The following is a 19,229-nucleotide window of genomic DNA, read 5'->3' as shown; positions in this document are numbered from 1 at the left end:
TTACAGTTGTTATGTATAAATATAATTTAATAGGATATTTGAAAGCTTATGGACCAGTCCATTATTCCTTGCTACTCAGCTATTGAAAAGATGAGTGTATTTGTACAGCTTAAGAAATTGTCCTTACACGTTTGTCTTTACATTTTCTGAAAGGAGCATCTGTCAATAATTTGCTCCATATCTCCATAAATTCATGATGGCTTGTTTGATATTGCCCATTCCTCACAGTACATGTGTTCACGTGTATGAGACAAGGTAGGTACCACATTTGTGTATACTTTGGCTGCTCTCCTCATGTTGATATGGGTTTTCACTGGAGACCTTAGTTCACTGTTAGATTGAATTCAAGTAGCAAATGTCCTGGGTATGAGACCGTGTGGATGAGCATGTGCTTGCTAAGAATGTATTATTGGTGTGAGATGCCAAGTATTCAAACCTGCATGTCTTTGGAATGCTATAGAAAGCTTGAGTATGCAGAGAAACCCCACAAGAAGATAGAAAGAAAGGGCAGGCTCTTTACATTGACTAGGCTAGCCATACTAACCACCATACCACATTTCTGCTCATGAAGTGTTTAGTCAAAGTAAGCATGAATAACACAATTCTTATAGAATTGTTGTATACATTTTTGGTAGTACTTTATTTAATCATTATAACAGTCTTCATAGTATAAAACACAATTATAAGCCTTTTTACCCAGCTACAGTATAAACAGTGAAAAATAATGTTAGCATATTCCAAGAGTCTAGGTAAAATATACATATTATGATGGACTGCAACATGTCATCAGTTGTGTAACCTTTATCAGGTGTCTTTCAACATCAGAGTTCTCCTCTAAGGTGACCAGACCCTGGCCTGTGTCCTGGTAGCACTCACACTCCACAGCACACTATTTCTGATCCATAGCTTTGAAAAGGAATATTGTACCTCCTCTATCACACCCTTGATGGTCCTGCTGTTTTTCACACCCTCCAGTCTGAGTAAACTGTACACTTTACTGAAGGAACTGCTTGCAAAACTCCTACAGACCACCTCTACTGGCTCACTCTGGGCCTTCCTCTTGTTAGCCCCCTGAACTGAGTCCAGCAAGACCACTTCCTATGTCAATTTAGACAGCAGGATGATGTCAGGTCTCAAGTGCTTCCCTATGTAATGATAATCTGTTTGTGTTCATAGCAAAGGTAATAAAATATTAATTTTCTGTTAATAGCTTGCTTAAACTGAATACCTAAACTAAAGTGTGGCGGGTTTCTTAAATTATATTTTATGTGATACAGTTTATATGTCTTTATTTATATATTTTTGTGGTATTTAATTAATCATTATAAAGAATAATAGGAATATATATTCATGCTGGAAGCATTTTCTAATGCTTCATATTCAAAACAATTTGCGAGTGATGTGCATTTAAAACAGTAGTCAGTTTGCCGTAAACAAGCAAAGGTGTGAGCAACAGCAATTCATATGTTCCTGTGCAGGACAATGTGTGGTTTATGCCTGCGTCAATTCTGTAATACTGAGAACATTAATCAGAGAAGAAGCAAGGCAAAAATGAAATATTATTAACAAAACATGTTAATGGATCTTGTCAGTTACATTTCTAGGACAAGCAAAATGGACATTTGTTTTAAACTCCTCCTGAAAGCGCTGAAAATTGCAAATGAAAACTTATTTGTACAGGAGAAGACAGGAATAAGCTTCTGTTTAGAAGACTGATTTCAATAAATGTCTGTAGTCAGGATACTTCAGTACTGGGACTGCAACTAAACCACAAGTTTGTTGAGTATGTGACTTCCATGCCCCACAAAAATGCAACTTTTCTTTTGCCTTTCAGTGGCATGGGTGCTGCAATTATCTGGCTTCTGCTGCTGTATGTAGACACGCTCCTGGTCTTTCCTCTTTGGTCAATCACGGAATTTATTTCAAAGCTGTTTTACATTCCTGTATTGTTTTGGACATGGTTATGTTGTGTTGCCTCATACTTATGTATATCATGTTTGAATGCTAAACTTTATGCTTGTATTTTTAAATGTAAACTCCCCTGTTCTTTGTACTTGTTTTCAGGAATCGAATACTGACCTTTTCCACTTTCACCATGTATTCTTGTCTTCTGTCAATCTATTTGGTATGAATCCTTTAAGTCTCTCTTTCCCTGTAAAGCACAGCCATGTCGTTTATGTTCATGAAAGCCTGGCTGTCAGACTGTACATGTGTGAGGATAGGAATGTCAAGTGTAGCCGTGAGCACCAAAGAGGAGGTACAGGTCTGTTGAGCTACAATATTTGATTCATAAAACCAAATTATCCATGCCACTATTAAAATGTATCATACTAGAGTGACTGGTAACATCATGAGGTAAAAACAACAAGCCCATAGCCTCCTATCTCGGTATCTTTTAAATACGCTAGTCAGATTTTCAAAGTGTCCATCTCCTGTTTTCAGTTAACAGGTGTGGCCAATCAACAGCGAGATACTCTTCTCCATACACATGCTCCATATCTTCAACCTCTTTTTATCTGGAAGTTGCAATTAATACCACAGTATATGGATATTTAAAAAGTGTGCCTTTTATGTGGGACAGGCACTATTATTGCAGTGCCAACTATGTCCAAGTGGCTATTTTAAGGACGCTAAGCAATTTAACATGCATATTTTAGTGTGTGGGTGAAAACCTATATGAACTCACAGAGAACAAGCAAACTCAAACTAGAAAGTCAACCAGTTGGGATTTGAACTCAAAACTTTACAGAAGCAAAATAGCAGCTCTAAGAACTGTACCATTAGTGCTGACTAGAGTAAATAAAAGACATCAATTCTAGGAATAACCTTTGAAAAATTAAACTAAGTATGCTACCGTCACTTTCAAACTAAAATCAGGTGCATACTATAAAATGAGGCCTTTAAATCCCTTAGATATAGAGTCAACTGTACTGAATTGGAAAGAGTTTAAACAATTATCTCAATCAGTAACATATTTTTGACCCCAGAAATAACAATCCTTTTCTGTTTGTTTAAAATCTTTATACGAGTTCTTGTGCATGGGGACCATACCTAGAAACAAGACTTCATTTAAACTTCACTTTGCAAATAAACTGGGCATTTTGTATAGAGTTTAACACTATTTAATCATTAATTGTTTTTTGACTATTTTGAAAGAATAACCACTAAAAGATTAAGCAGCATTTTAGCCTGACAGCAACAATTAAAGATGTACACATCTCATTAACTGTACAAAAACAATGGCATAGCAGGATCAGAATAATTGCAAGGCTTAGAATAACATAAAGCATTGAGCTGCTGTGTCTGTAACATTACAACAGCATATCTATTTAGCCCTTTGAGCTCATGAGTCTGTGCATCATATATTAATTCTATAACCTATTGTAAACAAGCTCATAAATCAAACATAAGTCACATCAGACTGCATTTTGTGTCAAGCAGCAGAGGGAAAAATATGCTGAGGGAGAGAAGCACATACAGGACAAAATGTATTCGATAAAGAAGAGTGGTGAACAGCAGGGCTGTCTTTTAAACATCATTATTTGCATCTTGGAATACTGTACCATGTTGGTACAGTGGTTTACCCAGCAGCCTCACAGATTCCAAAAATTACACAACGAGTCATATTAGTTTGTATGTCCTTGGTGTTTCTAAATGGGTTTTCCTCCCACATCCCAACAGAAAAATCTCATCAGGTTCATTTGAACTCTGTGGTGGCATAAGTGTGAGTTAATGTGGTTGCGGGCTTGTGTGTGTCTTGCAATGGAATGGTGCTCCAGCCATTCATCTTCCTTGCTCCCACTGCTGCAGGGACAGTCTATGCCCCAGAGTCCCTGAGGTGGATAAAGAAAGTTGGAGAATGCATGTGTTGCATGTACTGTATGTATGAATGCATATACTTGCACCATTTCTATCACCTTTGTATGTTTATAAATCGGATCTGCTGACAATTTTGACAGAAATTATGTTGCAGCCTTCTAAAACTAAAGAGGCTAAATAAATGTATTTTTCTTGGTCAGGACCGCAGGGAGCCCACAGAACAAATGGATTAAGCAAAAAAATGTTGTTTTGAGATGATTTCCATAGCAGTGCCTGCAATTATATATTTCATCAACATAAAAGCATCATTTGAGACTTAGGGAAGCAATCAGAGACCCAATTAAACCCATATGAATATGATGAGAGCATACTAACTACACACATACTGTTTGACTTTCCAGCCTGGAGTTAAGATACCACTATTCTTTTCCAAGAACCTTTATGTTATGCTAAAATTCATGAAACATTCACTACCATTAGTTGGATTTCTTTAAGCCTCAGACATTTCAAAATCACTTTTCCTCATTGGATGAAGTATAAAAGCAAGGTCAATTTTGAGTTTGAACTAGAATTAGGACTCTCATTTGAGAGTCCTCAAAATCAAAAAATCAGTTATTGTAAATGTGAACTCTCAAACTTGGTTCATGATAGATAATGTGGTCAGCTTTTTTGTATATGCTGTACATGACTGGGAATAGACTGAGAGACAGATAGGCAAAGAAAGAAAGAAAGAAAGAAAGAAAGAAAGAAAGAAAGAAAGAAAGAAAGAAAGAAAGAAAGATGTCCGTCCGTTATTTATCCCAGGGGAGACATTTTTTTGCAGATACTCCCTTCAAGTACGCTCAAGACTTACAAAAAAGTTCAACACTTCTTACTTTGCTAAAGATAAGAGAGCATTCTCAGTGAGGTGTTATAAAGGCTTATTGTCAAAGGTGTGAAGTAGCCTCAGTAGATTTTCTTTTTCTTGTCACACTTGTTTTGAATAATTTGTTGAATTAAAGTAAGTAATGATAGTGTGTCACCAAGAAGATGTACAGAATTGCTCATAATTGCCATCAGCTTTGTCTTCATTTTCACCTTCTATACTACCTCTATTAGTTCAAGAGTGTGTACCACAACAAAGCCTGACCATAACCAGCTTGTTGATTTGGTGGGTCTTTATTAAAGTGATATTACCAGCCTAGCAGACTACAGCTTAAAAATGCATTGTCTGTCACAGAGATATACAGCAAAGATACTGTGAAATATTGTGTAAATATGCCAGATCTTGATGGAAGCTCTTTAACTAAAGAGGAACCAGGATTGTCTAGTGACTGCAGAACCTCCCAGAGATTTTGAAACTTGCATCAGCTGTAATTTTAGGAGTCAGGGAAAATGATGGAGAACACAATCTTGGAGTTGCCTGTCTTTGGCACTGTACGGGTTAGTTTAACTGACATACCAAGACACCCATTCCTAACTGTTCCCAGAGTAGATGAGTTGGGAGCTCTAACCCCAGAGTGGACGCATTACCTATCATTACTGCTTGTATTGTTATCCCTCCCAGTTGTCATAAGCATGTGGCAAGTATTTGGTCTGTGAGGACTCTGGAAATCCCATATTTTAACATTTTCATCCAGGTGAATGTGGAATCAGCGGGTGAGAAAATATTTGGGTACTTGTTTTTGTCAAAATTTTGCCAAATTTTCTTGTATGGATTATTTAATGGACATTTAATTTTGTCATTTTTTGATAAAGGTAATTTTTGTAATGATACGTTTTGTTGACCATGTCACCTTCCTTTGTGGGTATTCAAATCTGAAATATAAACAGCATATGTTCTAAGGCCTTCTCCTTTGTTGCCGTTAATGAAGGTGGTGGGGGCCAAGAAAGTGACCCGACATTTGCGCGATAGACATACGAGTGCCGACAAAATAGCGCCGATTAAAACGCAGCCTCAAAATCGCAGCCTCAAAATCGCGATGACAAGAAAAAGTAAATAAAATCACAAAATCTTCTACTTACAAAGTGTTCAAAAGTTTCATTAAATATGAATTACTAGTTTAAAGCATATATAATAATGTTTATTTTAGAAGTCAATATTATGAGACACAGCACGCAGATAGTCCTTAAGATCACGCCCTGCATATGTAGGAAGAATTGCAGCACCCATCGAGTTTACTTTGGCGGAGAGACGCAGTGGAGCTATGAGCCTGCTGTTGCCCCGGCAACATATAAACAGTCTTCCACAGACGCGGTGATCACACTTTCCTTTCTGTGACTTAATAATATCCATGGGGTCAGTTAACTAAATATAACGTATTATTCAATTGATTTCTTCTGACTGCATTATAACCTAGCACATAATGTGTACATAATGCACACATACGCGTCCCACTCTCTTGGCCTCTCTTGCGATTTTGTCAGCGCGCATTTGTCGAAAACCAGTTAGCGAGTTTGTCGCCGCTCATTTGACCGTCGCGGTTTTGTCGCCGCTCTTATGTCTATCGCACTTTTGTCGGTGAACCGACTGAGAACCCATCTTGCGGCTATGGTAATTGTTTCCAAATGTCTACAATGCAGTTTGTAAAATTATGGCTATGTGAAGTAATCATTAATAAATTATAGCTTTCCAAAAATTGTATTTTTTGTTTTTTATTAACTTATAAACATGAAGGTTTATAAGGTAAGGTTTTTTAGGTAAGGGTGTCAGCGCATGAAACAAAATGAGAGCTTAACACTAGAATTCCTGAAACCTACAAAAAACTCATAATCCCGGCCCACCTTAAATCCCTTCACACCTCTCCATCAGCGTCTTTTGTTTTGTAAATGCGTCAAACAGCCTGCTGTCCCATCCCCCACCTTGATGGAGCTCAGCTTGGGCAAAAACTTCTCCCAACTCAAGCCAAGGCTCCTTATCTGCGTGATAGATCTGGAGTTGTATAGAGTAAATAATACAGTATATCGTTATTTGGAATACATGCATTTCATGTGTGTTCCGTGTCTACAAAGATCTGGCTAAGTGTAGGATGAAAGGAAATGCGAGAAATGCAAGAAATGCAAGAAATGCTGAACACATACCTAAAGCAGAAACCTTTTCCATTTAATATAATTAATGACATGAAGCGTATAATGTGTGAAGATGTGTTTAGTCCAGATATCAAATAAACATCCATCCATCCATCATGTAACCCGCTATATCCTAACTACAGGGTCACGGGGGTCTGCTGGAGCCAATCCCAGCCAACACAGGGCGCAAGGCAGGAAACAAACCTAGGGCAGGGCGCCAGCCCACCGCAGTCAAATAAACATGTACGCTTTTATTCAAGAATGTAACCAAAGAGAAAAAAAGCATTAGATTTACATGTGGCTGTCAATGAGTTAAAAACTCAAGCTCAAATGTCAATCGACAGGGAGTTTACATGTATTCTTGAATGGTACAGAGGTAAGAACTGCTGCCTTATAACCCGAAAGTCCTGGGTTCGAGCGCTCTGCATTTTGAGTAGTGAGCTGCTATTTTTATTATTATTATTTCCACAATATAATACAAACATACATTTGATTTGAGTCTGTAACACCTGGTGTAAATTTTGGCTACTTGTAAAAGCTGCTATTTAGATCTGACAGCGCCATGCAGACGGTGTATGCGCCCAAAAAGAAGAAGCCTTTGATTTCAGTCTGTAACAGCCAGTGTAAAGTTTGGGCGCATATTAGCTGGCAAAAGCTCTGTGAAGAAGCTGTCTGTTGCTATAGTCCTGCCTTTGTCCAGTCTGATAGCGGTCACAGGATTGCAATTCCTCAGCAGGCATCAGCCGCAGTGCTGCTGTTGTGAAAAGAATGGAGATAAATGCCATTAACTCGGAGAGGGAGAGGAAAGTTTGTTGTACCACGTGAATGTCACTGACAGAATAAAACTGAATAATGAAAAAATATGTGGTAACTTTTACAAGTAGCCAAAATATACATCTGGTGTTACAGACTCAAATCAAATGTATGTTTTTATAATATTGTAGAAATAATAATAATAATAACTGCTCACTACTCAAAATGTGGAGCGCTCGGTCTCAATCCTGGGACCTTCGGGTTATAAGGCAGCAATTCTTACCTCTGCACCATTCAAGAATTTGTGTAAACTCCCTGTCGATTGACATTTGAACTTGAGTTTTTAACTCATTGACAGCCACACATAAATCGGATGCATTTTTATTCTTTGGTTACATTCTTGAATAAAAGCACACATGTTTATTTGATATTTGGATTAAAGTCTTCACACATTATGCACTTCATGTCATTATTAGTATAAAATGGAAAAAGTTTCTACTTTAGGTATTTGTTCAGCATTTCTTGCATTTCTCACATTTCCTTTCGTCTTACACTTACCCCGATCTTTGCAGACATGGAACACACATGAAATGCATGTGCAGTATTCCAAATAACGATATACTGTAGTATTTACCTTATACAACTCCAGATCTCACACACTGATAAGGAGTCTTGGCTTGAGCTGGTAGAAGTTTTTGCCTGATGTGGGCTAGGATTGCAAGTTTTTTCATAGGCTTCAGGAATTCTAGTGTTAAAAAGGCATGAAAAACATTTTTAGACAAAGAAATGGAGCAACTTGTGTCCAAAATAAATAATTATATTAGAAGTAGCCCAGATTTTCAGAATTAAAGTGAAGCGACACTGACACATCCAAGGGTTTAACATTGAGGTGAAATAGAAATTGGAGGGACAAAAAGGGGATAATGTATATATTTCTCAAGGATAAACTGTCAGTGGAATCATTAATAAAATTACGCTGACTCTAAATTGGTCTGAATGTGCATAAGTGTGGTTGTGTGTGTGTGTCTGTTAGTCATACTGTGCCCCGTGAAGGACTTGTACCATGTCCAGAGTTTTCCAGCGCCACTGGCATAGGCTGCAGTTCACCATGACCCTGCATGGTTAGCAGGTTTTGGAATGTTTACATGCAAGTCGTAGCCCAACACTTATAGATGGCAAAGATGCTCACATTACAGAAAGTAGCACTGTATATCAATTTGATAATGCTCAGACACAGCTTATGGTGATCATATTAAGTTAGGACATTTTTTATAATGAAGTCATGTGTACCTTTGCAGCTCGAAAGGAGTCAACTAGCTGATGGAGTTAAAACCTCCTCACTGTCTAGGTTTACCTGAAAAACCTTTTCATTTTTCAATAACTGTGTAACCTACATGAACCAAATCAGTAGACTTCTTCTCTTTCTTATGCATATTTTAATATTTATAAATGTCATCGGTTGCACTAATACATTTCTAAACATTAGCAGAGTTTCACCTAATTTTACTGCTGCTAGAAGTCAAGCTCATAAATTTACATTTTTCAAAATAAAATGCTTTGCACACACACCATTCAGAAACTAATGCTTCAGTATAAAATCTATAGACATCATTCATAAAAAAAAAGTTCTGAAACAGCTTATTTTTTAATTTATTTTGTTTGTACTGCATATAGCTGTCTTGATTAATATGTCCCAGCATACCGTTTACCTATTGTACATAGGAGCCACAGTGGTTTTTTGAAGCATTATAATATTAACAGTGGTTAAATGTATTCTTCTAATATGGCATCTTATTTTCTTTGCCCTTCTGCATCAGATGATGCGTTGCGAATGTGTGAACACAGAGGAGGTGGACAGTTCAGACTCCGCACCATTCTCACCCTCGAGTCCGAGAGAAAAGTGGCTTCGCCGACGCACTCATGTTAAACTGCGAGTGAGTATTCTGTTCACTACTTGGTGCATTCATTTCCAGTAAAGATCTTGCTGAATCATTTTATTATTCACAGTTTTTCCTTGTACAATGTCATGAACAAGTACCATGACCATGGCTGTCCCCTGTCTCACACCCATTGAGTTTAGTTGCTATAGAAAATGGATTAATGGGCATTTTTTCTTTGAATCACTCTAGACCTTAATGTCTTTATCTTTTAAATGTGTATATGGATATGTAAAGGTTTTGTTCAGGTTTTGCAAAATTAACATCATAAAAGGACTTTTTAGAAAGTGAGAGATAGTCATATTAAGAAATTGGTTAAACCTTCAACAACACCACCAAGTGTTAATACCCAATGTATATATGCACCACATGCTGGGATGGAATAGATTTTGCATTTATAACCTGTATTTCAAGTACCTGTAAATCACAGAAATTGGATTTTTCACATGAATTCATGTTATTCATATCATTAGTAATTACAAGTGTTTTTGAAACTACATACTTACAAATTAGAAAAACTTATCCTGTATTATGACACCTTTTCTTTCACTCGACGGGTAGATGATTAAAAATGACTATCATGTAAGTTAATAAATGTGAAATATTACTTGACATATATTGATAAAAATGCAAAGTTTAGGACATAAATGTGTTTCTATATTTAGCATTTTTGTTTTTCTTGAAATCTAACTCATTTAAAACATATGTATCAAAAAGTTTCAAAGCATAAATGGTATTAGAATTAAAAAATACATACTAAGCACAAACAGAACCTGAGAGAATAAACTTAATATAAATGGCAAAGATATGTGAAAATAAAGAAAATAAAAGTAAAGTTAGCTCAATCCAGTACTTGTCCTGACCTATTAAGTGTGTTGCAGCTACCATAATAACAGAGCATAGGAAGAAATTAAATATCAGTTATGGTATAGAGAAAAGTCCAATCATCCATCCATTATCCAACCCGCTATATCCTAACTACAGGGTCACAGGGGTCTACTGGAGCCAATCCCAGCCAACACAGGGCATAAGGCAGGAAACAAACCCCGGGCAGGGCGGTAGCCCACCGCAGGGCTAACACACACACACACACCAAGCACACACTAGGGACAATTTAGAATCACCAATGTACCTAACCTGCATGTCTTTGGACTGTGGGAGGAAACCCTCACAGACACGGGGAGAACATGCAAACTCCACACAGGGAGGACCCGGGAAGTGAACCCAGGTCTCCTTACTGTGAGGCAGCAGCGCTACCACTGCGCCACCGTGCCGCCAGGGAAAAGTCCAAAATGCAAATAATAAAGATTTAAAGAATCTGTAAAAATATCTAGTATTTCTACATCAGCTGTATGTTTTGGCTTTACAGTAAGTTCCAGTTGATAATGATCTTCTGTGGGATGGCAACCTTTTGTTTTTCTATGCTGGATTTGCCAGCAGCCAATTTCATTCCAGTACCACTGGGGCAGGTTCCTAGTTCTTAGAAAATTGTGTTTATCTTGTTCACACCTTCCACTTACAGTATAATGAATACCATTTCCCACACGGTCAGTCAGTCAGTCATTTTCTAACCTGCTTAATCCTAAACAGGGTTGCAGGGGTCTGCTGGAGCCTATCCCAGCTAGCATAAGGTGTAAGGCAGGAACAAATCCAGGAGAGGGCACCAGTTCATTGACAGGCAAACATACATACACACACCCCAACCAGACAATTTAGGATTGCCAACTGACATATCCTGCATGTCATTGGCTATGGGAGGAAACTGGAACACCTGGGGAAAACCCATGTAGACATGGGGAGAACATAGCAAACTCCATAGTATATTCTCAAATGAAATCCTGCCTTGTAGTTTTGTTACATTCACAGAATGAAGTGCAATTATTATTTGCATGTCAACGTGCACCATCTCACCACTCTCCATTACTATGATATACAAGAATGCATTGAAATGCATTACTTTATTTTATTTTTGATTACCTAATGTCTACTAAACATGTATGTCTGAATACTCTTTTGGATCACTTACTGACTTCAAGTGAAAAGAATGCACCTTTTATTTTGCATATCCGTTAATTACAGCAATACAGTGGTTAGCCCTGCTGCCTCTCAAAACCAGAAGACTACATTAGAATCCTGGTCCAGTGTCTGTATATAGTTTGCATGTACTCCAGTTTTTGCTCGACCACAAAGATGTGCATATTGCCTTAACTTTCAACTGTAAATGATCCCAACATGAGTGTCTGAAATGATGCCATGGTCTGAGGTTATTCCTTCCTTGCATCCAGTGCTGACTTTGGCTTCTGGCTCCACACAGTTCTAACACTGTTTCTGCTTTTTCAATTTTATCTTTCACCAGAACTTCTTCCAAGAGTTGCTTTCCTTGGGTTTTTAAAATATTCTCATGACTAAGGAGATTACATCTTGCCTAAAGAAGGGGCCTGAGTTGCCTTGAAAGCTTGCATATTGTAATCTTTTTAGTTAGCCAATAAAAGGTGTCATTTTGCTTGGCTTTTCTCTACATTCATGACTAAGGAAAAGAGAAAAGCACTCCCTCAAGTGGGAATTACTGAAACTGCAGAAACAGATAAAACAATGCTGAAGAGAAGCAGTAGCACTGAAAATTTTGTTTTCCAGAGGGGAGAAAACCTGATGCTTTTAGTGCCATTTAAAACATTAAAATAATAGCCAAATCTGAGGTAAATATTATAATTTATGTAAAACTTACAAAAATATTAATTTTTAAAAGATGCTGTCTGATAGCTTTCATCAAAATGTACACAAAAGATTAGTTTTTTAATAGCATGAGTGATACTATAAACCTGCTGTATTCTAGATCTTCGATGAATCTGTCCGTCCATTTTTATTCTTTGTATTGCCTTTCATACTAAGTGCCATCACAAGGCATCAGATAGTTCACAGAACAACAGAGCTGATATAGCATCCGGCATAAACAGAATTATATAATCTGCTTTGATTGGTGGCTTTCTTTATGACATCACTCAGTGCTCTTGTGAAACAATCGCCCTTTGACTTTGTTATTACATTAAAGATTTGGAAGTTGGCAGTCTATTTGCAAGTAGATTACATTTGTTGTTTATTTTCAGCTTTGCAACTAAGGATGTTTACAGCTTTCTTTTATTAATTGTATTCTATTGCCTTTGTAGAATGTCACAGCCAATCACAGAGTAAATGATATCATCTCAACAGAGGATGGACCACAGATATTGGTTGGCCGATTCATGTATGGACCCCTTGATATGGTCACTCTAACTGGGGAAAAGGTAGAATGTGACATCAAATTTTTGATTGATTGCTGTTAAGGAGTAATTATGGAGAGTTAGAGGACTGCACACTGTTATTATGAGCTGTAGTTATGCATATAGTAAAAATAGCATTTGCAAAACTATCCAGTTTTATTTTCTGACTCAATAGTTGTAGTATAGCCATTTTAAAATCATATAGGAGAAAACAAGACCCTTTTAGAATGTATGTACTGTATTTTTTAAATATCCAGAGCAACCTTTTTCCACTATGTATTCTTTAAGTAGTAACCTGCCCTAAACAAACTCTAATGCATCGTATTATTTGGAGATGATAACTTTCATAATATCCTACTGAGACACTTCTAATAAAGACAAAGACTGGTCAAGCACCATTTTCCAGACCTTATTAAGCTATGATAGCAGCTTAGCTTTGTTCATTCACTGAGTAAATTCTGTGTCTGTTTTCAGCTCGGGCATTCAGTCTTTTGTCTTCATCCATTTGAACATCTGCCTGAATGGAGTGTCTGAAGCATGACTAGGGCCTGTTTTATTCTAGACCATGCATATAAGTCACGATTCATATTGCATTTGCTCTGTTTTTTTTCTTTTCCTTTTTTCTCACTGTCTTAAAAAGTTAACTTGTTCAAGAAAGAGTAAGCTACCTTCTTTAAAGTAGTGAATTAACTAAAACCACTGTAAAGATATTAAAATTATGAAAAGATTCTTCTTTCTTTATCTATTGTAGTTTTATTATTTTCCAATGGAATTTTTTGCAATGGCAATTGTGTAAAGGACGGATCAAATTTAAGGGCTGAAATAGTAAAATACCTTGGAAGACAAAATGGTTGGCGAGGCAATGAATTTTTGATTTTATTATAATGACTTCACTTGGATTGATTTCATTGGGCTTTAAGTCAAAAATAGTGGGCATTTTAAACATTTGGACCAACAAAATCAGTTTAAAAAGAGGACAGCTGCCTGCACTGAAGCAGCAGAATTTATACTTAAGGTTTTATTGCATGAGTATTGAGAGTTAAAAGAAATAATAATTTCTAAAAGAGTGGTGACAGCTGTCTGAAAATCATCTGCCAAAGCATATCTGCTACTGAATGGTCAGTATTAATCTAAAATTAGCTTTCAGAAGTAGAGTTTTTAATTTTGGTGCACATCAACAAAATAAAATGTTGTTCAATGGGATGTCTCATATGGATTACTAAAGGCTTTGAACTGAAGTAAAGTATGCTTTTGTGCATTTTTTCATGATTTCACCAGTGCAGTATCAGCTAGAAGCATAAGTATATGTTCCATAGATTATCTTTATTGCTTTATTTTTATGATATCATAAATTTAATGCATGGTGCTTTATTTTCAATTTTTTGTTTTTGTTAAAATTCTGTTCACTAGAACCATTGTTGGTGTAGATATAAATATAAAATGACAGCCCAGAACTAATCCTTAGGCAGTACAAATTTGCTAAAATAACAGTTGCCTTTAGGTGAATATGCCCTCATAACTATGTCTTTTAACCTAACACACTGTGATTTCTAATGTAATTATTAGTCTGTGAAAAGAAGATTTTACTTCTTCTGAATGTCAGCATGAATTGGATCATTTGATTTTCATGTAGTCCCCTTCACTATAGTGCTGTCTCCACTTATATTTTATGCTACTCTCTCAGTGCTCCCAGCACTTTAAAATGGTTTCGTAGTCTTACATTTGAGATTAAATTGTTGCTATAGTATATCTTAGTTTTATGTAAAAAATATTTGAAAACATTTCCTTTATCACATCACTCTGTTTATCAACTTAGGTCGATATTTTCCTGATGATCCAACCAGCATCTGGACGGTGGGTGCATTTTGGCATAGAAGTTACTAACAGCAATGGCCGTATCTCTTACACTGTCCCTGACAGCAAAAAACTGGGAGTTGGAGTGTACCCAATTAAAATGATTGTCAAGTAAGTGCAAACTACATTTTAATAGTGTTACATATGTATATTTTATTATTTTTCATCTTTACCTGAAAATGTCCAGTATATTGTATTACACATTATTGTACATTAAGTGCTGTAAAGCCCACTGGGGATTGGTAAACAAGCAGAGAACAATCACTGCCGTCTTCTGCAGGTGTCATCTGTCTGCCAGACAAAATGTATCCGAAGTGTTAAAGTAAGCAATTGAGTCATTAGTTTATATTTAGCAAGAGTCATTATCTTTAAACTAGCAAGCCAGCAGATTAAATAATGAAAATGCAAAACTCAGAACAGTTTTGTCCTTTAAATAAACAGTAATTAATTTAAATGAAATACAAATGTTGCTTGTTTAATGGCTTTGTAGCAAGGTGAGAGAAATGTATGAATGGTACGTGGTGCTGCATAAGAATGTTATGAATATGGTTGGAGACCAACAGATTTGTATTGTGGGAACACAATTAAATGTGTTACTGGTCCAAATTTATGCTTATTGGCTATATCCTGAACTGTAAAAGCCATGGTTGCCAGCATACTAATCAACCATCAACTCATTGTGTGATATAAATCTCATTAATGTACTTCAAACTATGTAGAGTTCTACCTCTGAGGGACAGCACTTTAGAATTGCATGTGGTGTTTATGGTTGGTAGCACTTAAACATACTGTACTGAGGACAAGAAGTAACCTAATCCAAAGAAAAAAGGCTAAACTTTTTAATTAATTGTAATAGTGTGAATATGCCCTATAGAAGACCACAGTTCTGCCCTGTCATATTTTCAGGTCTCTCCAGAGATGTTCAGTTGAGTTCAAGTCTAGACTCTGGCCAGGCCACTCAAATAGATTTGTCCCAAAGTCAATCTGGTGTTGTCTATGCTTTCTGGTTAGGGTCATTATTTCTGTTGGAAGGTGAACCTTTTTTTGTACAAGTCTGAGGTCCAGAGCACTCTGTAGCAGGTTTCATTAAGGATATCTCTATAATTTGCTCCATTCTGTTTTTTCTCAACCCTGACTAGTCACCCAGTCCCTGCTGCTGGAAAACAACTCCTCAACATGATGCTGCCACCACCATGCTTCACTATTGGAGTGGTATTGTGCAAGTGTTGAGCTTTGCCTTGTTTCCTCCAGATGTCATGCTCAGAATTGAGGCCAAACAATTTAATCATGGTTTCATCAGACCAGAGAATGTTGTTTCTCATAGCCTGAGAGTCCTTTACATGCCTTTTCACAGGCTTTCATGTGTCGACTTGCCACTCTGCCATAAGGCCCAGATTAGTGAAGTGTTTCAGTTGTTATTGTCCTTTTCGAAGTTTCTCAAAACTCCACAAGGTTCTGTGGAACTCAGCCAGAATAACCATTGGCTTTTTGGTCAACTCTCTTACCATGGAAACTTCTCCCTTGATTGCCCAGTTTGGCCCAGTGACCAGCTCTAAAAAAGTTGTGGTTGTTCCAAAGTTCTTCCATTTAAGAATTAGGGAGGCCACTGTTCTCTTTGAATGCTTCAATGCTACTGGAATTTTTGTAGCCTTCCCCAGATCTGTCCCTTGACATAATCCTGTCTCTAATCGTGAATCGTAGAGCGTATAAGAACATGAGAGCAACCATTAAGAAGGCTATCAGGGAGACTAAAAGACAGTTGGAGAGGAATATAGCAGATAAGGTGAAAGAAGACCCTAAGAGATTCTTTCAGTATTTTAATAATAAAAGAACAATCAAAGTGGAGGTCGAGTGCATCAGAAATAGTAAAGAGGAATTAAAAGATACAGACAGTGAAATAGCAGATGCCCTAAACTTATATTTTTCTGAGGTGTTTACAAGTGAGCAAGTAGATAACCTCCCAGAGGTAAACGGGAATACGAAGGTGACACTGAGGGATTTGGAAATTGTAGTGAGAGAAGTGTTGCTCAGATTAAATGAGCTGAAATCAAACAAATCACCAGGACCAGATAATATTTACCCTCAAGTTCTTAAGGAGGCAAGTGAGTACATGTATAAACCCTTGACACATATTTTAGGATGTCACTGCGCACTGGAGAGATTCCGAAGGACTGGAAAATGGCAAATATCATCCTATTATATAAAAAGGGTGACAGGGCAGATCCAAGCAACTATAGGCCAGTAAGCTTAACATGCATCACAGGAAAATTAATGGAAGGAATTATTAAGGATAAGATTGAGTAACATCTGGCAAGGACAGGAGTTTTTCAGAACAGTCAGCATGGGTTCAGAACAGGGAGGTCGTGTTTTACTAACATGCTGGAATTCTATGAGGAAGGAACAAAAGGATACGATCAAAGTGGAGCATATGATATTATTTATCTGGACTTTCAGAAAGCATTTGATAAGGTGCCGCATGAGAGGTTGGGCATCAAACTAAAAGAAGTGGGAGTTCAGGGTAATGTTTTTAGATGGGTGCAAAATTGGCTCAGACACAGGAAGCAGAGGGTGATGGTGCGAGGAACCTCATCAGAACTGGGCGATGTTAAGAGTGGTGTTCCACAGGGGTCAGTGCTAGGGCCACTGCTATTTTTAATATATAGATTTGTGGCAGATGAAATTTAATGTCAGTAAATGTAAAGTATTACACATAGGAAGTAAAAATGTGAGGTTTGAATACACAATGGGTGGTCAGAAAATCGAGAGTACACCTTATGAGAAGGATTTAGGAGTCATAGTGGACTCTAAGCTATTGACTTCCCAACAGTGTTCAGAAGCCATTAAAAAGGCTAACAGAATGTTTGGTTATATAGTGCGATATGTGGAGTACAAGTCCAAAGGGGTTCTGCTCAACCTTTATAACACACTGGTGAGGCCTCATCTTGAGTACTGTGTGCAGTTTTGGTCTCCAGGCTACAAAAAGGACATAGCAGCACTAGAAAAGGACCAGAGAAGAGTGACTAGGCTGATTCCAGGGCTACAGGGGATGAATTACGAGGAAAGAATAAAAGAGCTGAGCCTATACAGTTTAAGCAAAAGAAGATTAAGAGCTGACATGATTGAAGTGTTTAAAATTATGAAGGGAATTAGTACAGTGGATCGAGACTGTTATTTTAAAATGAGTTCATCAAGAATGCGGGGACACAGTTGGAAACTTGTTAAGGGTAAATTTCACACAAACATTAGGAAGTTTTTCTTTATACAAAGAACAATAGACACTTAGAATAAGCTACCAAGTAGTGTGGTAGACAGTAAGACGTTAGGGACTTTCAAAACTCGACTTGATGTTTTTTTGGAAGAAATAAGTGGATAGGACTGGCGAGCTTTGCTGGGCTGAATGGCCTGCTCTCATCTAGAGTGTTCTAATGTTCTAAGCTTTCACGGCTTGGTTTTTGTGCCAATACACATTGTGGGACCTTCTATAGACAGGTGTGTGCCTTTCCTAATCAGGTCCAATCATTTGAATTAACCACAAGTGGACTCCAAACAAGGTGTAGAAATATTTCAGTAATGATAAATAGACTGGACTACACTGCACCTGAGCCAGATTTCAAGTTTCATAGTAAAGGGTCTGAAGGCTTGTGTTAATGTGATATTTCAGTTGTGTTTTTATTTTTTTTTAATAAATGTACAATAATTCCTAAAATCCAGTATGTGCTTTATCATTGTGGGGTATTGAGTGTTGCTTGATGAGGGAAAATTAAAAAAGTGAGGGAGTTCTGAATTCTTTCTGAAGGCACTGTAGGTTGTGTCTCAATAAAATACTATATTAGTAAAAAGCAGCTTCTAGTAGAAGAATACATTATTGTTATTGAAATCTATGAGGGTTAAAAGCCTAGAAGTAAATTACCACTAACACATGAATATTTCAGATAAGGGGATCCATGTACTTAAAAAAAACTTGTAACAGCAATCTACTGTCTAAGTGACCATTTATATGTTCATTTTAGTATGTTAATTCTTTTCTTTTCAGGAAAGTCATTTCATATCTGAAAACAACACATCTGTTCAATGTATAGAAACAAGATAAATGATTTTACTAATTTTCAGTATAGTTTACTGACACATTGTTTCCTTCCAGGGGAGACCAGACATCTGCAGAAGCCTTCCTCACAGTGCTGCCACGTGGTATGGAGTGTGTCGTGTTCAGCATTGATGGATCATTTGCAGCCAGTGTTTCCATTATGGGCAGTGATCCCAAGGTTCGGGCAGGAGCTGTTGATGTTGTCAGGTACTTATGAGAAATGTTGATAGAGGACATCCAATCAAAGTGAAATGATCAGCAAATAGTAGAATATGAAGTAAAGTATTAACCCCCTCTTATTTTCAGTTTTATTGTATATTTTTCACAGTAAATGTGGTCATATCTTTTTATAGGTTATAGTAATATTGAGCAGAGTCCTTGAGAAAACAAAACATCAGAGATTGGTGTTTTTTCATTTATTAAACGAGGTAATCAAACATATGTTACCACCCTCTAGACAAAGCAATACAATTAAAA

At 37.1% G+C, this 19,229-nt stretch overlaps 1 protein-coding gene across 1 annotated transcript in view; it reads left to right on the top strand.

Moving 5' to 3' along the window:
* pitpnm3 (PITPNM family member 3) overlaps positions 1-19,229 on the top strand; it is a 280,043-nt gene that overhangs the window by 244,912 nt on the left and 15,902 nt on the right. The window contains exons 13-16 of the mRNA XM_028806634.2: positions 9,438-9,554; positions 12,722-12,838; positions 14,631-14,779; positions 18,810-18,959. Of these exons, the coding sequence (XP_028662467.2) occupies positions 9,438-9,554; positions 12,722-12,838; positions 14,631-14,779; positions 18,810-18,959 (533 nt within the window). The remainder of the gene's footprint in view (positions 1-9,437; positions 9,555-12,721; positions 12,839-14,630; positions 14,780-18,809; positions 18,960-19,229) is intronic.

This window comes from Erpetoichthys calabaricus, chromosome 8 (genome assembly GCF_900747795.2).
Source record: "Erpetoichthys calabaricus chromosome 8, fErpCal1.3, whole genome shotgun sequence".
Lineage (NCBI taxonomy): Eukaryota > Metazoa > Chordata > Cladistia > Polypteriformes > Polypteridae > Erpetoichthys > Erpetoichthys calabaricus.
Note: the sequence above shows the minus strand (reverse complement) of the source record. Positions and strands in the feature narration are given on the sequence as shown.